The 18,984-nt window shown below is 35.5% G+C and overlaps 2 protein-coding genes across 2 annotated transcripts in view; both read left to right on the forward strand.

The window, feature by feature from the left end:
• LOC106472658 (mucin-2-like) overlaps positions 1-18,984 on the forward strand; it is a 67,047-nt gene that overhangs the window by 11,925 nt on the left and 36,138 nt on the right. The gene's annotated exons all lie outside the window — the stretch shown is intronic.
• LOC111089188 overlaps positions 870-18,984 on the forward strand; it is a 22,060-nt gene continuing 3,945 nt past the window's right edge. Inside the window, exons 1-2 of the mRNA XM_022401216.1 lie at positions 870-1,207; positions 15,478-15,642. Coding sequence (XP_022256924.1) covers positions 1,102-1,207; positions 15,478-15,642 — 271 coding nt within the window. The 5' untranslated portion in view covers positions 870-1,101. The remainder of the gene's footprint in view (positions 1,208-15,477; positions 15,643-18,984) is intronic.

Below are 18,984 nucleotides of genomic sequence, written 5' to 3' on the forward strand. Positions count from 1 at the left end.
CACTGGGGGGCAAAATACAGTATACAGCGAAGATTTGATATGGCAGCAAGCAAAAGGCGGAAAGAAAAACAAGGAAGCTCACAACAAAAACTAATATGAATGCATGAAAAAATCGGCCGATATGGGACTTACGGTCCTTCAGGAAGAAAGGGGATCTGTAGATCTATCGCCTAGAATTAGATGTGGGGGGGGGGGGGTTGGAGCGGGAGAACCCCGAGAAAACCCACTTTCACTAGCTGACGTCAATAATTGCCAGTTAGTGTCTTATAAGGCTATACAGATTTGGAGAAGGCAGGAGGCAACAGTTAAAGGGTTAATATTTCATAAAGTCATTCCTGACATACAGATTTTTAAACGATGTTTATGATAAGTATTGATGACGTGTGAACTTTCATCATCACTGGACAGGGGATGGCAGAAAAAGGAGAACTGTGTACTTGGCTCAACTGTAGTGCTATCTGTTCTTGGGGAATGGACGTAATTGTTGAAATACGCTGGTCGACGGGGTGGATGCGGCCGGAAGGTTTGGCATAATGGGATGTGGAAGGTTGAACTTCTAAGGACTCAAGAATTTGAGTGAATTTTTTCCTTTGGAAAGGTTTTGTCTGAGTAGATTGTGTGGCGAAGGTGCAGACGTCAGTTAAGGACGATTAGTCCTGGTTTTTTTGTTGTTGTTGTTTCGGTGTAAATGGACTGATCGGAGGTTGAGACTAACTTCGGGGTTAGGGATGTCTGGCTCGTTGAGGTGGAAGAATTAACTGGTGATAACGTACGTGTCTGAGTGTTGGTTCTGAGAGTCAGTAGTGGCTGATTAGACCGGGGAAGAGGTCGGTTACGACGTGCCATTTCAGCTTTAGAATGAAAGATATGGTACGAGACTGCATTATTTAGGATGATTTCAGCTATGTTTTTTTGAGGTAGTTACAAGTTTGATGAAGTGCGTCGGTAAACCTGTAGTTTTAGCATGAATACGGTGGACGGCATGGAGCTTGGTTTTGTAGTTTGTTTTTACAGAGAGGCGGGTCTCACCAGTAGTGATAGTGAGGTAAACACCTCTAAAAAAGAACGACAATAGATTATAGGTGCTACGAGGAGTGATGCATGGTAGGACAGATTTCCACGAAGGTAGTTAAAATCAGTAGCGGCAGCTGGAAGATGCCGCCTCGGCGTCTGAACCTGGTCTTGGTTACGTCGAAGGAAGCCCCAGGTTTGTGTTGTTCGATGAACCTACTTCAAGTTACCGTTAAGTACTGGTATCATTGTTGTATCTAACGAATGTTTATTATATACAGACCCTAACTCAATTTGTCGTTAATTACAGGAATTATTGTTGTATTTAAAGGTGGGGTTTACTATACATAGAAGCTACCTCAACTTGTCCCTACGGTTAAGTACAGGTATTATTGTCGTATTTAATGGGAGGTTTACTATACATAGAAGATATCTCAACTTGTCCCTACGGTTAAGTTCAGGTATTGTTGTATTTAACGGGAGGTTTACTATACATAGAAGATATCTCAACTTGTCCCTACGGTTAAGTTCAGGTATTATTGTTGTATTTAACGGAAGGTTTACTATACATAGAAGCTACCTCAACTTGTCCCTACGGTTAAGTATGGGTATTATTGTTGTATTTAACGGGATGTTTACTATACTTAGAAGCTACCTTAACTTGTCCCTACAGTTAAGAGAAGGTATTATTGTTGTATTTAACTGGTGATTAACTGTACACAGAATTTACTTCAACTTGTCCCTACGGTTAAGTACAAGTATTACTGGTGTATATAATGGGAGGTTTACTATACATAGAAGCTACCTCAACTTGTCCCTACGGTTAAGTACAGGTAGTATTGTTGTATTTAACGGGAGGTTTACTATACCTAGAAGCTACTTCAATTGGTCCCTACGGGTAAGTACAGGTGTTATTGTTGTATTTAACGGGAGGTTTACTATACATAGAACCTGAAATGAATACGTGTTTTTCTGTATTATTCTGACATCTTGTGCATTGTGGAAGCTACATGATATATTGAATGCCAATATGATATGCCACGTCGTCACTTTCCCATCTGCAGTTTCCCATCTCCGGAGATAAATACAATCTTCAAGCTTCAATTGGTCCCATTGGGCCCAATAGTTCTTTGTCACAGGGCTTAAGCTAGACACTTTCTCCCAAGCAGGGTGCAAAACACTTGCTTTTAGAAAATCAATTATTGGCTTCAAATCTTGGTCTTTCTCCTGCTCTGCTTTAATATCTATAGCTGGTTCCACTTCACCATCATCAACTCCTTCAGTCACTTTGACTTCAGCTTGATGTCACGTGGTTAGTCCAACCTCTCTTTTAACACTTACCAGAATTTGGCCTTTGTTGTTCCCAAATGTCATTTTATCAATATTAACTACACACTTCCTCGGTAGTAAGTAGTCCAACCCTAGTATGCATGGGTCTTCAAAGTCAGCCAAGTATACTTTGTGTCTGTTCTTCATGCCTATGAGCTCAATAGTCACACACACTGGTCCCCACAACCTTACACAATGTCCTGTGACACCACAAAGCTTCTGTATGGCTTGTGGTACTCCTTTGTGATCTAGCACCAGGGTTTGCTGAGATGCAGAATCTATGACAAAGTTGTACTTTTGGCCATCCAGCTTTCCTTTCACGTAGACACTATGTGTGCTTGCCATTTTACACTTAGCTGTTGGGACTTTCACGGTGGGAGTTGGTAGGCGTCCCTCAACACGAACCACTACTGGTTTCCCCGAGACCGACTTATTGGTAGTATTCTTCTTACACTGGCTCTTCATATGTCCCTGCTTTCCACAGTTCCAACAGCCTTTCTGGGTAGCAGCCTTTCCAGCTGTATCATCTCCCCTGTGTTGAAGTTTCCAGCATTGAGCTATCTTGTGGCCAGGTTTGTTACAGTGCCAGCAAAGTCCCTCAAACTTCTCTGAAAGTTGACCTTTTCTGGCCTTGAATCCACACGACTGTACCAACCTTGGTACCTTTGTGCTGGACTTAACATAGGATTCGAATTCAAGATCTCTGACCATTGCATCCTGCATAGTAGAGGGGTGTGCTTGCTTTACTTGTATCTTTAGTTGTGGACTACCCAAGGCGTCTACAAACTGATCTCTCAGCATGAACTTGAGGAGATCAGGTGGCACAGTTAGGTAGGTCTTGTGTGCCATACTTTCTAAGTCCTGTACCAGCTCTTGCAGTCTCTCCCCTTTAACACGGAGTCTTGTCCTAAACCTAGCCCTGTAGACTTCGGACTGATTTTGGGTTCCATGCCTGAGTTCTAGAGCAGCTACGAGTGCTCTATAGTTGTGTCTGTCGGCTGCTGTCAACTGTCCAAGTATTTCCAGTGGTTGTCCCTTGAAGCTCGTTGCCAGATATATTGCTTTCTGCTTCTCTGTCCATCCATTCATCTCTGCCAGGAGCTCAAACTGTGCTCTATGTGATTCCCACGGTGCCTTTCCATCGAATTCCTGTGGCTTCCTTCTTACTGAATCACCCCTATTGCTGACACTCATGTCTGGAATGTGACTTCTAACAAGACTGGATATGTCTGCGTTAGGGTTTAGCTGCGGGGTCTGGAAAGGACTTCCCGTTGTCTGAGGCTGATTAGGTCGGTGGCTAATATATCCCTCGTGTAACTTTATGTGAAATTCAAGAAAAATCAAACCAATCAAGCTTTGTATCAATTCTAGATAGTAAATTATAATATTGCTTTATTAGTAGTACACTTTGTATTAGTTTAAATATTTGTTGACAATTCAGAAATTCTATTTCTGTATCTCTTTAAATGTTCACTTGTGTACACTATAAGATTTAAGCTTATTAATTCACCAAAGAAGCATCCAATATATTTTTCACAAATGACCATAGTTTATACCCAAAAACGTTTGTATGGTATTCTTCTATTTCATGCAACAAAACAATCAATTTAGTTAATCTAAACTGAATTTAAAAGTCATTAAACATAGTCTATTGATTTTTTTTTCACTTTATATAGTAATACAAAATACTCATGACATATAAAATACATGTTTCATGATAACCCAATATGTTTTAAATAAGCAGATATCATTATCATATGTAAGTGGAATCACAAAATAAAGTATCACACATACTGGAACATTTATTAGCAACACTTCAAGAATTAGATATACTAAAATAATCTTTACGAAAACTGCAAACATTTTAGTTTATAAAACACTGGACTGCCTCGTTTGGATTAGTTTTCATACAACTTTGTACATTCTACATTATGTCTATATTACTAGTTGTTAAGCTCAGTATGTAAGATGTTTAATGTAATTTCTAAACGAAAACGTTAGTCTACAATTCGTTCATCGTACTTTACAACAAAACATTTTATGCTCACTACGCAGTAAGAATTAACTGTGCCTGACATACAACAATTGGTGAAAAGTTCAGACAGGTTCTGTCTACAAATATTCTGAAAGAATAGGTACTTCTTAGGTTGATAATTCACTAACAAAAAGTAAATTAATTCTACTCTGTTGAGACTAAAGATGAAATGTTAGATATTTATCTGTTTTTTATGATAAATTACACAATATCAGTTTCTAACACGTATGTTTGGACATCTAATACAAGTCTCCATTTATATTTTCTTATATAAAACTCATGTTTCATTATAGCCCAATATGTTTTAAGCAGGTATCATTCATATATGTAAGTAAAATCACACATTTAACAGGTATCACACATACTGAAACATTTATTAAAAACTTCAAGACATACTAAAATACTATTTATCAAAACTAAACTTAGGGGAAATTCCCTGAATTGATTCGAGTTAATATTATCATAGAAAATTTCTTTAGAAACTCTAAAAAACATATCAATTCCTCTCCCATATCACTTAATACTGACGTGTTTCACCATATCATAAATATATATGTAAGTAAAATCACAGACATGACAATTATCACACATACTGAAACATTTATTAACAAAATTTCAAGCTAGAAAAATACGATTTCATCCAAGATTTATCACAAATAAAGTGTATCTATAACCTATTTAAAAATGTTAAGAAAAAGTTAAATCAATAAAATTACTATGATAGCAATAAAATAGTTCTTGACAAACATATTTAAATTTTGTTGTTTTTATTATTTGTTATGATAGAATACATGGTTTACAAGAAAAAACATCTTTTCGTTCACATTTTATAAACCCATCTCGTTTATACAATGTCTATTATTACACAATATACTGTTACGTATCTGGTCGTTTGATAATTTCCGGTATACATTCTTTCCGAAGAACTTCAGTGATACAAGTCCTTTCTTAATTAAAACTAGTTTATTATTTCTCGATGCAACTTTGTTATAGACAGAATTTTCACAGTCACTTTAAACTTAACAACTTTTATAACACACTATAAATCACTGTGATCCACACACTTTACTTACCGTGCCTACTGGTCTCTTGACTCAGTTATCTCTATCCTCAATCTATCTGCATATCTATTTATCACTGGCTTTATTTGCCGGGCTTATATACTAAAAAAGGGGGCGCCTGGCAAACACTTGGACATTCGCGAGATTCCTCGATAAGTCATGATCCTTCTAGAAACTCCAGAGCACATTCTCCCAGCGTCGCGTGACCTCCGCTGTCCTAACACTATGTTTCCTATTATCAGAGTGCATGTCTATGCTTTTCAGATCCTCAATCATGTATGTGGATGGCCTCAGCATGATACCTCGAGGCTGCTAATGAAGTCGAATCCTAACATTTCTTTCTTTTGCTGACGACAATAGACAGTGCAGTGGTAGTACTGTTAGTAAAGTGAAGTGTCAAATTAAGAAAAGCTAAATGCATGGATGGATGATTCTTAAGAATATAGAGGTCTCCTTTTCGTCTTTGATAATTAATCTTGATCCATGATTGTAATCTCCTATATTATACTTGAAATTTTGTTAACTGGTGTTAAAAATATTCAATTCAAGAAGTGTATGCTAACTGAGATGTACTAGATACGTATGACAGTTAATTTCCTCTTAACAATCCAAAATTTTACAATCCATAAATGCTTAATTTTATGTTATTCCTAAATATCAAAGGTTATCAAGCTGTCACCTTTTTCATTGGATTTTGCCACACCAATAAATTTTACGAACATGGCCCAAACTGTATGATGGATGAAACTTTTATGTCTTTACAAGTATAAACAATTACACCTGAAGAAGTTAGATTATGTATAGATCTTGGTAAGTTATATTTGTGAACAATTAATAGTTTTAAACTACAGATATGTAAATTCTAGGTCGAAAACAGACAGTAGTAATTCAAAACAAAAATAACTTCCTATTTAAATCTCAAATCTTGAGAAAGAGGTTGCCATGAATGTACATTTAGCTTTCTATATCATGAATATATAAATTTCTCTTTTACTGACTTTTAAGTTTAATGATATACAAAATCCCTTCTTTATTAAGTAACTTTTACTTAAAGTATAGTGAACATACAACTTAGTTTGGTTGTAAATTATATTCTGTAATGTTAGACATTGTACAATAAATATGATGGTTTTATAAAATGTCAAAGAAAAAACATGTTTTGTTATAAGAAATAATAAAGCAATAAAATTCAAATAACTATTTATTGTTATCTTCAAAGGTAGTATAAATACACATTATTTTTGATAAATCTTGGATAAAATCGTCTTTTTCTAATTTGAAGTTTTGTTAAAGACCACAGACTATAGGGCATTTTTCGTGCTTGAATGTGTATATTGTACTGCATTAACAATAATGTGATTCAAAAGGTCATGAAACACTCAAGTTCATGTGGCTCCAAGCCATATTTGGTCATGGTGGTCATGGATGGCTAGCTTTAAGAAAAACTAGTGGAAGCGCCACATGGCGAACTGGACAGGCAAACCTACGTCACACAAGGTAAACAAAAATGGCCACATCAGATGAAGAGGAAGATGGATAAAATGTGTCAGTCACATGGTATATGTCTGAACCAGAGTTTGCTGATGATAACATGTCTAACGTTGACATGTCGACCAAAATGGACGAGGACTGACAGTTTGTCTGATCCTTCTTGATATGGAAATGTTTCAAAAGTTATATGGTACAATGTCATAAAAGACTGATTTACATTGCTAATTTCAAAAAATGGGATGAAATGTACAACCATCAATATGATCACATGGGCTATAATATAGTAAATATATGAGTAAATTCTAGTTTTTCAAGTAAAGGATCTATATCTAGACGTAGATCTAATATCAGCTAATGGACTCTCGATAATGTATTCTGCTCATGCGCCGATTTGTATGCATATAACTAAGTATACTTTAGCACTGGAAAAGCTAACATAGCTGGGGTCACATTTCAATAATTGATATTGTAGATCTAGGATGTTTTTATGCTGCATATTAACATTTCCAATGAAACAGACAATAGTTTGTTCATGCTCTTTTTTTTGGTAAATAATAGCATAAACATTTTTTGTTTTAAAAGATCTACTGGTGTGTTTATAAAACTTGAATGATTGCTCACAATTCTATATTGCACTTAAAACATTAGCTAAAACTTGAGTTTACCCTGCATGCCTTTCGTTTTCGAACAGGTGGTCGGACACGACTGGATCTCCCACGAACTTCGGCACTTCATCTTTCTTTAGCATCAGTTTTTTTTGTTCGTTTTATTTTTGTGCAAATCCAATACAAAATGTAGCTTATTTTCGAAATCTGATTCCAAAAAGTGTTCCTTGCATACATGGCAGTTTTCAGTCAGACTCCATTTATCACGAGTTTTTGATACGAATTCTATCTAAGCCATGTGCCGTTTTTTTTCTGACTTACGTGGAAACTCGTGCAGAGATACCTTCTTGGCATTCCCACATCCATAAACAACACAGCAAAAAAAAAAACAACAAAAAAACATAGTTGTATATCTTCTGGAACATTTTGTCCAGAATAAACGAATTGTTTTCGCATAAACAAACCAACATGTTTTCATGTAAAAAATGGCATAGAGAGAGAGAAAGCCGACCAAGACTGGCCTTGTTTATCTTGAATGACGTCGGTCACCTCTGACCCAATTTTTCAACCAAGCAATCGCAAACACTGAATGTTGCACTAACTTTGGGAACTTGCAGGGCCGGGGCAGGGGCAATTTATTGAAAAATGACTTGTCCTTAATTTTTAACTTATAATTCTATTGCACTTAAATATAACTACAAATGTACTGTGTTTTTAACTGTCAGACATGTTTAATAAATGTTTCAGCATGTGTGATAATTGTGATTTTACTTACATATATTGATGATCACATATTAACCTATGGTGAAACACGTCAGTTTTAAGTAATATGGGAGAGGAAATGGAGTGTCAAAAGATCTAATATCCAGCATGACAAATGGTCAAATTAGTTATGGATTTCATGTACATATGTTTTGTAGGAATAATTTTTCTATGATAACATTAACTCGAATCAATTCGGGGAATTTCTCGTAAGTTTAGTTTTCAGTGATTTATTCTACTAGATCAATCACATATATATACCACAGATATTGTTGCATTAGGCTGTAGGTCATTATTTCTTAAACTAAAATGTTTGTAGTTTTTGGAAATAGTATATCTAATTTTTGAAGTTTATTAATAAATGTTTCAGTATGTGTGATACCTGTTAAGTCTGTGATTTTACTTACATATATGAATGATACCTGCTTAAAACACATTGGGCTATAATGAAACATGAGTTTTATATAAGAAAGTATAAATGGAGACTTCTATTAGATGTTCAAACATATTTGTTAGAAATTCATATTCATGGTGTGTAATTTATTGATGAGTGTTATATAAAATCAGTGTTTTGTATCGCTATGTAACGTGAAAATATCAATAATACATGTTTACTAACTTTTATATGCAGCTCAAAAACAAAATTTAATGTTTTTTTTTGTAGAAAATAGTAGAAAAGTACTCAAACATATTCAGTTATAAACTATGTTCCTTTGTGAAAAATGTATTAGATGCTTTGGTGAACTAAATGTACAGAAATAGACTTTCAAATTTGTCAAAAATTATTTAAACTAATATATGTTAAAATCATTATAAAGTGTACTACTAATAAAGGAAAATTATAAACTACTATTTAGAATTTATCTAGAGTTTGAACAAATTGAGTTAAAACAGGTTCAATGTGAAGTTTATCTTGTTCAAGTTTAGCTTGTTGAAGTTCAAAAATACCACATCAGCTTCATCAACATGCCATCAGCTGTGATGGATCAAACTAACTAAGCAATAAGGTTGAAAGAGTTTACACTGACCTATCTGTAGTAAACGATCGATTTTTGAAATGAAAAGTTCTACATAAAAATGGTAATGATATTACTTACTTACATAGAGTGGTATATAATCATTTTTGACAATTTACCTCTGTTCCTAAAATCAGAGTTTATCTAGCTTATCTGTGGAAATAGTTTCAGTCATCATTATAGATAACGTTCCAAATCAGCAAGAAACAATCTCTAGACAAAGATTTGTTAAAACAGGTACAGAAACGTAAGAATATAATTTTTTTTGCAATAGTAATGCTTAAACATAACCATTTGCATAGATCATTTTAAACTAAACTTCAGTGGAACAATTATATAGATTAACTTATAATGCTAAACATGACATTTAACTTATTGTATATTAGCTAGAGAATTAAATTTGCATCTCTTTCCTTATAGAAATGTCAGAAAATGCAAAAATGTATGTCATGCAAATTAAATATAGCATTGAAAACTATATTTATATACTACAGTAGCTAAATATTTTAGTAACACTATTTCCTTGTAATGACACCATTTGCCTTTGTAGAATACATTTAATACAATTAACTATATAGATGAAAACTATAAACATAAGTTAAGACATGTTAGTTGAAATATGTATGTAATCCTATGGAAGAATAGTAACAATGTCCTTGGGCCTGTCTATAGAATCATCACCTGCTTTTGTAAAATGTACATAATACAATTAAATTTCGAAGGTGTTTGTATCCTGTGTATATTATGTAACAGTTATGTAACCTTCAGGGATCAGCATCATTTGGATATTACATAATATTTATGCAATTGTCAGGTAACATCCTTCGATCTCTACTCACCTGGTGACCCCCACTGAGGCGATTTCCTTTTGATGTACGATTATCAAGATAACTATTTTCATCTTACATTATGTTTGCAATCTAAAAAACTTGCCAAACATAAAAAACATTGCATCAGTATACATGATTAATATTCTATGACAGTTTTATACCTTTAAAATATAGTTAACTTAATAATTATCCTATTTTATGTCATAATCATCTTGCTAAAAACTAGCAGCATTTTGATAAAGAAGTGATTTTCGTCTTTCTTTACTTGACAATACAGTATTGGCCTAAATGTTTGTGTACTGTTCTTTATTAATGTTATTGTCTACATGCATGGATTAGTTATTGACTAGTAGTAACAGAGAAGGTAGCATATGATACGAGGTGTTATTCTGATCTGTATTCGTTTGTCAAAAACCACATACACACCTATTTTGTATAAAAGGGTGTGATTTTGGTATAATATTTTTCGAAACGGCCAACACTTGGTTCAGACAATTTCTCTGTACTGAGTTTAAAGTCATCTACCATGACATACCAGAATTTATAGGTCATTAAATTGTTTGACTGTCCATAAATGATATAAAGCAAATAGACATTGCCAGAATCCTAAAACTTCATCAGACTACAGGAAATGTTCTCCCAGGAAAGTCTACTGGTATACACCGAAAAACTACTGCCGGCCATAACCATGTTTTGACCAGTTTAACATGTCAAGATCAAAATAAGTGTTTTAACGCCATAAGACAGGAATGGTGTGAAAATATTCATTCCAGGGTACCCAGAAAAATAGTGTGTAGGAGACTGACCAAAGCAGGTTATTTTGTAATCAGGGCTCTCTACAAAACGATATTAACCAGAATTCACCTCCTTCACCATCTAACTTGTGCAAGACAGCATGCCAACTTACAGATGATTTCCCTTTCTGGCTTGTTAAAGCTGATGGTTGGATACGTGTTTGTCCTTTGCCTGAAGAACAAATGAGGTCTTTCCCACAGGGAACACACAGGAGGTAGTGCAGTGCATGGTTGGGCAGCTATTTATCATGCTGGAAAACTATTGTTCATATTCTCCAGGGAAACGTCAATAGTGCATCCTACGGCATTACATGGAGACGATATTTCTGCCATATGTCACTGCAAGGTTTGACAATAACTTTATATTCCAGGATGACAATGCCACTGCCCACAGCATGCATATTATACAAGAATATTTCGACCAGGAGGAAGTTACAAGATTGCCATGGCCAGCAAAGTTTCTAGATTGTAATCTCATTGAGAACTGTTGAGCAGAACTGAGAAATAAAATAGCTAACCAAGACCCTTAACCAGCTACTATAGCTGAGTTGTAGCACCATCGAGTGACAAGTTGAGATGAAATCATCGCGGATTACATCAATAACCTCATCTACAACAAATCACGTTGTCTTACCAAGGTTATTAGAGTATGAGGAGGATTAACCAAGTACTAATGTAAGGTTACTGATGCTATTTATAATAATTTGAGGTTATATTTTGTCATTATATATATATATGTTTGTTGTGATAGGTGAAATGCTGAATTAAACATGTTTCTACAGATATCTGATAAAATTGTTTTTAAAAACCGTTTATAATGTCCATAAAACCTGTCTCATTATACAAATTACATACGTAGATGTTTAATATAATATGCATTTCTCAGTTTGACAGTGCTTAGTGTATTTGTATTCCATCTTAATTATAACGATTTTATTTGTTACAAAATATTCTAACATTTTGGCCAAGACTATATTAGAATGTTTTCAACTGGAGTGTATGCCCCTCGTAAAGTTAATACTCTTACGTCTCTGTGTTCGTTTGTTAATTATCCATAAAAGTTCTTTCCGAGAAACTTTGGCGATACAAGTCCTTTCTTAAATAAAACTAGTTTATTCTTTCTTAATACAACTTTGCAATACACTTAATTTCCACAGTCACTTTAACTTCAACACACACTATAATTCACACCAAACGATTCACGCACTTTACTTACTACCGCGCATGACTCAATTATTCGTCTCTATTTCTGCCTGTCTGCAATTCCAGTCCCGAATGATCCTCTCTTTTGTCTGGCGTGCTTATATACATCCAAAAATGCGCGCATAGCACACACTAACATCTTCTCGAATCTTCTAGACACTCATCACGTGTTACCAGCGTCACGTGACTTCCGCTGTCGTAACAATGCCCCTTCCTTAGTATTGTTCGTCCTGAACAATAGCCAATTAAATTAAACCAATAGATAATTAACAATAACTTAATTAAATGTACATAATTTACAAACACTACAAACACAAAATTAAAATTCAAAGTATCTTAATTTTACGGGACGTATCTTCTTCGGTACTGGTCTCCATCTCGTTGGCTTCTGCTTCACGTGAGGTTCGTCTGCTCGGGAATTGTCCTATTATCGGTAATAGTCATATCAGTGGTAGTAACTTCATTAAAGGCTTCACTGTTTCCCTTTTCAAAACCGGGTAGATTTTTTTCTTTGACAGTAGCTTTTTCAGGAGACATGTCTTCCGCAGCGACATCAGTTTCGTTGTTCACTTCGTTCCAACTGAAATATTGGCATGAACCACCTTTGGCTTACCTTGCCGACCACATTTTATTCGGAAAGTAACGTCTCAGAGACGATCCATTATGTCATATGGGCCATCCCATGGAGAAGACAACTTAAAAGACTTCCTTTCGATCTTCCTGGGATTATACAACCACACCCATTCTCCTGGTACGAAGCTGACTTCAGTAGATCTCTTATCATAACATAACTTCATCGAATCAGCAGACGTTTTCAAATTTGAATGCACTTGATGGTGAATATTATCCATCCTTTCCGATAACACTTTCACGAAATCTGGCACATTCTCAAGCAACTCTTCATAAGGTGAGCGTCCTGTTAAAAGATCCATTGGCAACCGAAGTTCTCGACCAAACATCAACTTTTCTGGAGTGCATCCAGTGGTTGCATGCTCTGCTGTCCTATAGGCCATCAACAGTGGAGGGAGTAAGACATCCCAGTCATCTTGGTGGCTATTACAAAACTTTGTCAATTCCTGTCCAAGTGTACTTTTCTATCATCCCATTAGAGAAATTGGCCACTGTAATGGCTACTACTTGATGACCTGCCACAAATGACCTTTTCTATCTCTTGTCGTTTTGCCGGAGCTATTCTCTTGAGAGGGATCTTTATTGGACGGTGATTGCCTAAGGTAAGCCAAAGATGGTGCATGCCAACAGGCTTTGGTGTTATCACTGTCCAGGACATTTCAGTTGGGATGAAGTGAACAACGGAACAAATGACGCTGCTGAAAAGTGTCACCTGAAAAAGCCACTGTCGAGAAAGAAACTCTACCCGGTTTTGAGAAGGGAAGTAGATAAAGAACATAAGACGATAGCCTGGTGAACAAACAAACAAGCTAAGTGCTACTCACAGTCACAGTGAAAGGACTGCAACTCCAGGGTGTATATAGTGCTAGTCACAGTCACAGTGAAAGGACTGCAACTCCAGGGTGTATATAGTGCTAGTCACAGTGAAAGGACTGCAACTCCAGGGTATATATATAGTGTTCCACACAGTCACAGTGAAAGGACTACAACTCCAGGGTATATATAGTGTTCCACACAGTCACAGTGAAAGATTACAACTCCAGGGTATATATAGTGCTACTCACAGTCACAGTGAAAGGACTACAACTCCAGGGTATATATAGTGTTCCACACAGTCACAGAGAAAAGACTACAACTACAGGGTATATATAGTGTTCCACACAGTCACAGTGAAAGGATTACAACTCCAGGGTATATATAGTGCTACTCACAGTCACAGTGAAAGGACTACAACTCCAGGGTATATATATAGTGTTCCACACAGTCACAGAGAAAGACTACAACTACAGGGTATATATATAGTGTTCCACAAAAAAAAAACTTCTTGAATTATTTTGTTTTTTAACTTTACTTTCGGAATGTATCTTGTCACGTGTTTCTTTGTGGTCTCAATCACGCGTTGCTTAGAATAACGCATGAAAGAGTTTAAGCCTATCTCTGGTTCTAATATTTTAAACATCTACGAACACTTCGACAACGAAAGTGAAAATGCGGCCAAAGGAATAAATTCAATATATCAGGTAGCTTCCACGATGCACAAGATGTCAGAATAATACAGAAAAACACGTATTCAATTCAGATTCTATGTATAGTAAACCTCCCGTTAAATACAACAATAATACCTGTACTTAACCGTAGGGACAAGATGAGGTAGTTTTTATGTATAGTAAACCTCCCGTTAAATACAACAATAACACCTGTGAAGCTCTTGATGAAGTTACTACCACTGATGTGACTGTTACCGATAATAGGACATTTCCTGATGGAGCAGATGAACCCCTCGTGAAGCAGAAGCCAACGAGACGGAGACCAGTACGGAAGAAGATACGTTCCGTAAAAATTAAGACTTTGTTGAATTTTAATTTTGTGTTTGTAAATTCTGTACATTTAATTAAGTTATTGTTAATTATCTATTGGTTTAATGTAAGTTAGTATTGTTCTGGACGAACAATACTAAGGAAGGGGCAGTGTTACGACAGTGGAAATCATGTGACGCTGGGAACATGCATGGTGAATTTCTCGAATAATCGCGAACTCCGCGAATGTTGGAGATGCCTCTTTCTTAGTATATAAGCCTGCCAGAGAAAAGCCAGGAGGATAAAGCGAACAGTAGTTATGGTGAGTTTCGGGTAGTTTACGATTCTGTTTCTAGCTAGTGAGTGTTTTGCACTCGTAGAGAGTGAAGTTATCGAGATTGTGAATAGCTGCGATTTATAGCATGTATTATAAAAGTTGTTAAGTTTAAAGTGAAGAGAAACGTACTGACTGTGGAATTACTAAAAGTTTGTATCGAGAAAGAATAAACTGGTTTAATCAAGAAAGGACTTGTATCGTTGAAGTACCTCGGAAAGAATTTCTACTGGACATTAACAAACAAGCCGATACCTAACATGTACTTATAGACCAACTTCAACTTGTCATTAAGTACAAGAATGATTGTTATATATATATATAATGAAGGTTTAGTTTATAGACAAATCTTTTTAAACGTACATAATGCTCTCCTTAAATACAGATTTTACTGTAAATCAGCAAATTGTCGGTTCGAGGTGTATTTTTATACTGGCATTTTTTAGTTCTCTTCTATTGTAACAACATCTGAAAAAATAGACATTTTCTGCTATAGAAAAGGGAACATGAACAGATATTTAGTTTATGTATTTTGCTTGTTGAGAAATTTGTATATATCTTATTATTATTATTTTTTTAGAAATGTATGGCACAACCAATGATGACTGGATGGTAACTACTGGCAATAATTTAAATGACGGCTCGAGAAATCAACAAGTAGTCACCACTGAGCCTAACGAAATAGAAACCTCTATAGAATCCATGCCCTCTTCATTCATAGAATACGACCCTCCTGGTGTGACAAGTGAGTAAATTATTTTCCGACGTCTTCCTCTTTTCCCTAGTGATCTTTAACATTTAGTTCTATTCAAGATTTATATTTTACATAATAAAATATCCTAGCTAATACATGTTCTCCTCCAATCTACAGATGCACAGTTGTAATTTCTGTCCTCTTTCCATTTTTCCAACAAAAGTTTTTCTGTGTCCAAATTGTCTACCATCATCTGTTTTAAACAAACTTTTATGTTTTTGTGTTCCAATTGGTACTTTTCCTCCTTACACGTTCCGAAAAAAATTGTTTCTGTTTCAAAATTGGTATTTGTTCTCCATCCACTGTTCCAACAAAAGTTTGTTTGTATGTTCAAATTTGTAGTTCTCCTTCTTCCACTGTTCCAAGAAAAGTTTGGTCGTATGTCCTAGTCAGAATTTGTTCTCTTTCCAGAATTTGAGCAAAAACTTATTTTTGTGTCATCTCATTCCACTATTTGAACAAACACTTATTTTTGTGTGTCCTAGTCCGTACTTGGTCTCCTTCCAATATTCCAATAAACGTTTACTTTTGTGTTTCCTAGTCAGTACTTCTCCTTCCACTGTACCAACAAAAGTTTGTTTGGGTGTCCTAAACAGTACTTGTCCTCCTTCCGCTGTTCCAACAAAAGTTTGTTTGGGTGTCCTAAACAGTACTTGTCCTCCTTCCGCTGTTCCAACAAAAGTTTGTTTGGGTGTCCTAAACAGTACTTGTCCTCTTTCCACTGTTCCAACAAAACTTTATGTTTGGTACTTGTCTTTCTTCTACTGTTCCAACAAAAGTTTATTTTTGTGTGCTCAAATTGGTACTTGGTTTCCTTCCAGGATTCCAACAAAAGTTTATGTTTCTGTGTCCAATTTGGTGCTTGTTCTACTTCCTCTATTCCAAAAAAGTTTATGTTTGTGTGTCCAAATTGATAGTTTTCCTCTTTCCCTGTTCTACGAAAGTTTTTTTGTGTGTATATGTCCAAATTTGTGTTTGTCCTTCTTCCACTGTTCCATCAAAAATTTAAGTTCGTGTTTCCTAGTCAGCATTTCACCTCCTTACACTTTTTCAACAAAGATTATGTATGTGTCCAAATTGGTACTTTTCCTCCTTCCACTGTTCCAACAAAGATTTCTTTGTTTGTCCCACTCAAAATTTTAACTCCTTCCACTGTACCAACAAACATTTATTTGTGTTTCCCACTAAAAATTTGTTCTCCTTCCAGATATCAGACAACAGCTTATGCTTATGTGTCCTACTCAGTACTTGTTCTCTTTCCACTGTCCAAACAAAACTTTGTTTGTGTGTCCTAGTCAGTACTTGTTATTTTTTCACTGTACCAACAAAAGTTCATGTTTGTGTGTCCAAATTGATACTCGTCTTCTTTCCACTATTCAAGCAAAATTTCGTTTCTATTTTCAAATTTCTCCTTGTCCTCCTTCTACTGTTCAGACAACTTTTTATGCTTGTGTGTTCTAGTCAGTACTTAATCCCCTTCCACTGTTCGAAAAAACTATGTCCAAATTAGCACTTGTCCTTCTTCTATTTTCGAACAAAAGTTTATGTATCCTTATACTAGTCAATGCCTGATTTCCTTCCACTGTTTCCTAGTCAGTACTGTCCTCTTTCTAGTGTTCCAACAAAAGTTTATATTTCTGAAACGTACTCATTACTTGTTCTACTTCCACTGTTCCAACAAAAATTTATGTGTTGTACTCAGTATCTGCCCTCCTTCCATTGTTCCAACAAAAGTTTATATTTATATATCGTAGTCAACTCTTCTTCTTCCCACAATACTTTATATTTGTGACCAAACTGGTACTTGTCCTCTTTCCACTATTCCAATCAAAGTTTATGTGTATATATCAAAATTAGTACTTATCCTCCTTCTATTGTTCCTGTTTGTTTATGTTTCCTACTCAGTTCTTGTCCTCTTTTCCCATTCCAAAAGGTTTCTTTCTGTCGAAATTGGTACTCGTCCTTCTTCGACTGTTACAACAAAAGTCTATGTTTGTGTGTCCAAATTGGTACTTGCCCTCCTTCCGCTCTTGTAACAAAAGTTTCTTTCTGTCTGCAAATTGGTATTGGTTGTCCTTCCACTGTTCCGACAAAAAATTATATTTTTGTGTCCACATTGGTAATTGGCCTCCTTCACTGTTCCAACAATTTTTTTGCTGTGTATCCTATTCATTATTTGTCCTCCTTCCACTGTTTCAACAAAATTCTATGTTTGTGTTTCAAAATTAGCATTAGTCGTCTTTCTGCACTTGCAACAAGTTTCTTTCTGTGTCCAAATTGGTACGGGTCGTCCTTCCACTATTCCAAAAAAGGTTTATGTTTATGTCACCAAATTGGTAGTGTCATCTTTCCACTAATCAAACAAAAGTTTGTTTCTCTGTCAAAATTGGTACTTGTCCTTCTTCCATTGATCCCAAAAAGGTTTATGTTTGTGTGTCCAAAACTGGCACTTGCCTTTCTTCCACTTTTCCAACAAAAATTTATATTTCCTTATCCTAGTCAGTACTTGATCTCCTTTAACCGTTCCGACAAATATTTGTTTCTGTGTCCTAGTCAGTAAAGTTCTCCTTCCAATTTTCCAATAAAAGTCTATGTTTGTATGTCCAGCTTGGTACCTCCATACACTTTTCCAACAGAGATTTGTCCTTTTATCCTTTTCAGTACTGTCTTCTTTCCAGGGTTCCAATACAAATTTATATTTCTATAACCTACTCAGTATTTATTCTATGTTCATTATTCCAACTTAACTTTATGTTTGCGTTTCCTATTCCGTATTTTTATTCCTTTCACTGTTCCAACAAAAATCTAAGTTTGTGTGTCCAACTTGGTAATTAACCTCCTTCCAGTGTTCCAACAAAAGTTTATAGTTCTGTAACATATTAGTACTTGTTTTCCTTTCACTATTCCAACATAAATCTAAGTTTGTGTTTTTACGTCCAAATTAGTATCCCCCCCTACGCTATTCAACAAAAGTTGAATTTATATTTCTATAACCTACTCAGTATTTATTCTGTGTTCATTATTCCAACTTAACTTAACGAAAGCGGAAGTCACGCGACCCTGGGACCATGCGAGCTGGAGTTTCTAGAAGGATCATGAATTATCGAGGAACCAAGCGAATGTACGAGCATTTGCCAGGCGCCCTCTTTTTTTAGTATATAAGCCCGGCAAATAAAGCCAGCAATAGAGAGATATGCAGATAGACTGAAGATATAGATAACTGAGTCAAGCGAACAGTAGGCACCATAAGTGAAGTGTGTGAATCACTGTGATTTATAGCGTATGTTATAAAGGAGGTTAAGTTTAAAGTGACTGTGGAAATTCTGTGTACTA

The sequence above is a fragment of the Limulus polyphemus genome, unplaced genomic scaffold (genome assembly GCF_000517525.1).
Source record: "Limulus polyphemus unplaced genomic scaffold, Limulus_polyphemus-2.1.2 Scaffold5498, whole genome shotgun sequence".
In the NCBI taxonomy this organism is placed as follows: domain Eukaryota; kingdom Metazoa; phylum Arthropoda; class Merostomata; order Xiphosura; family Limulidae; genus Limulus; species Limulus polyphemus.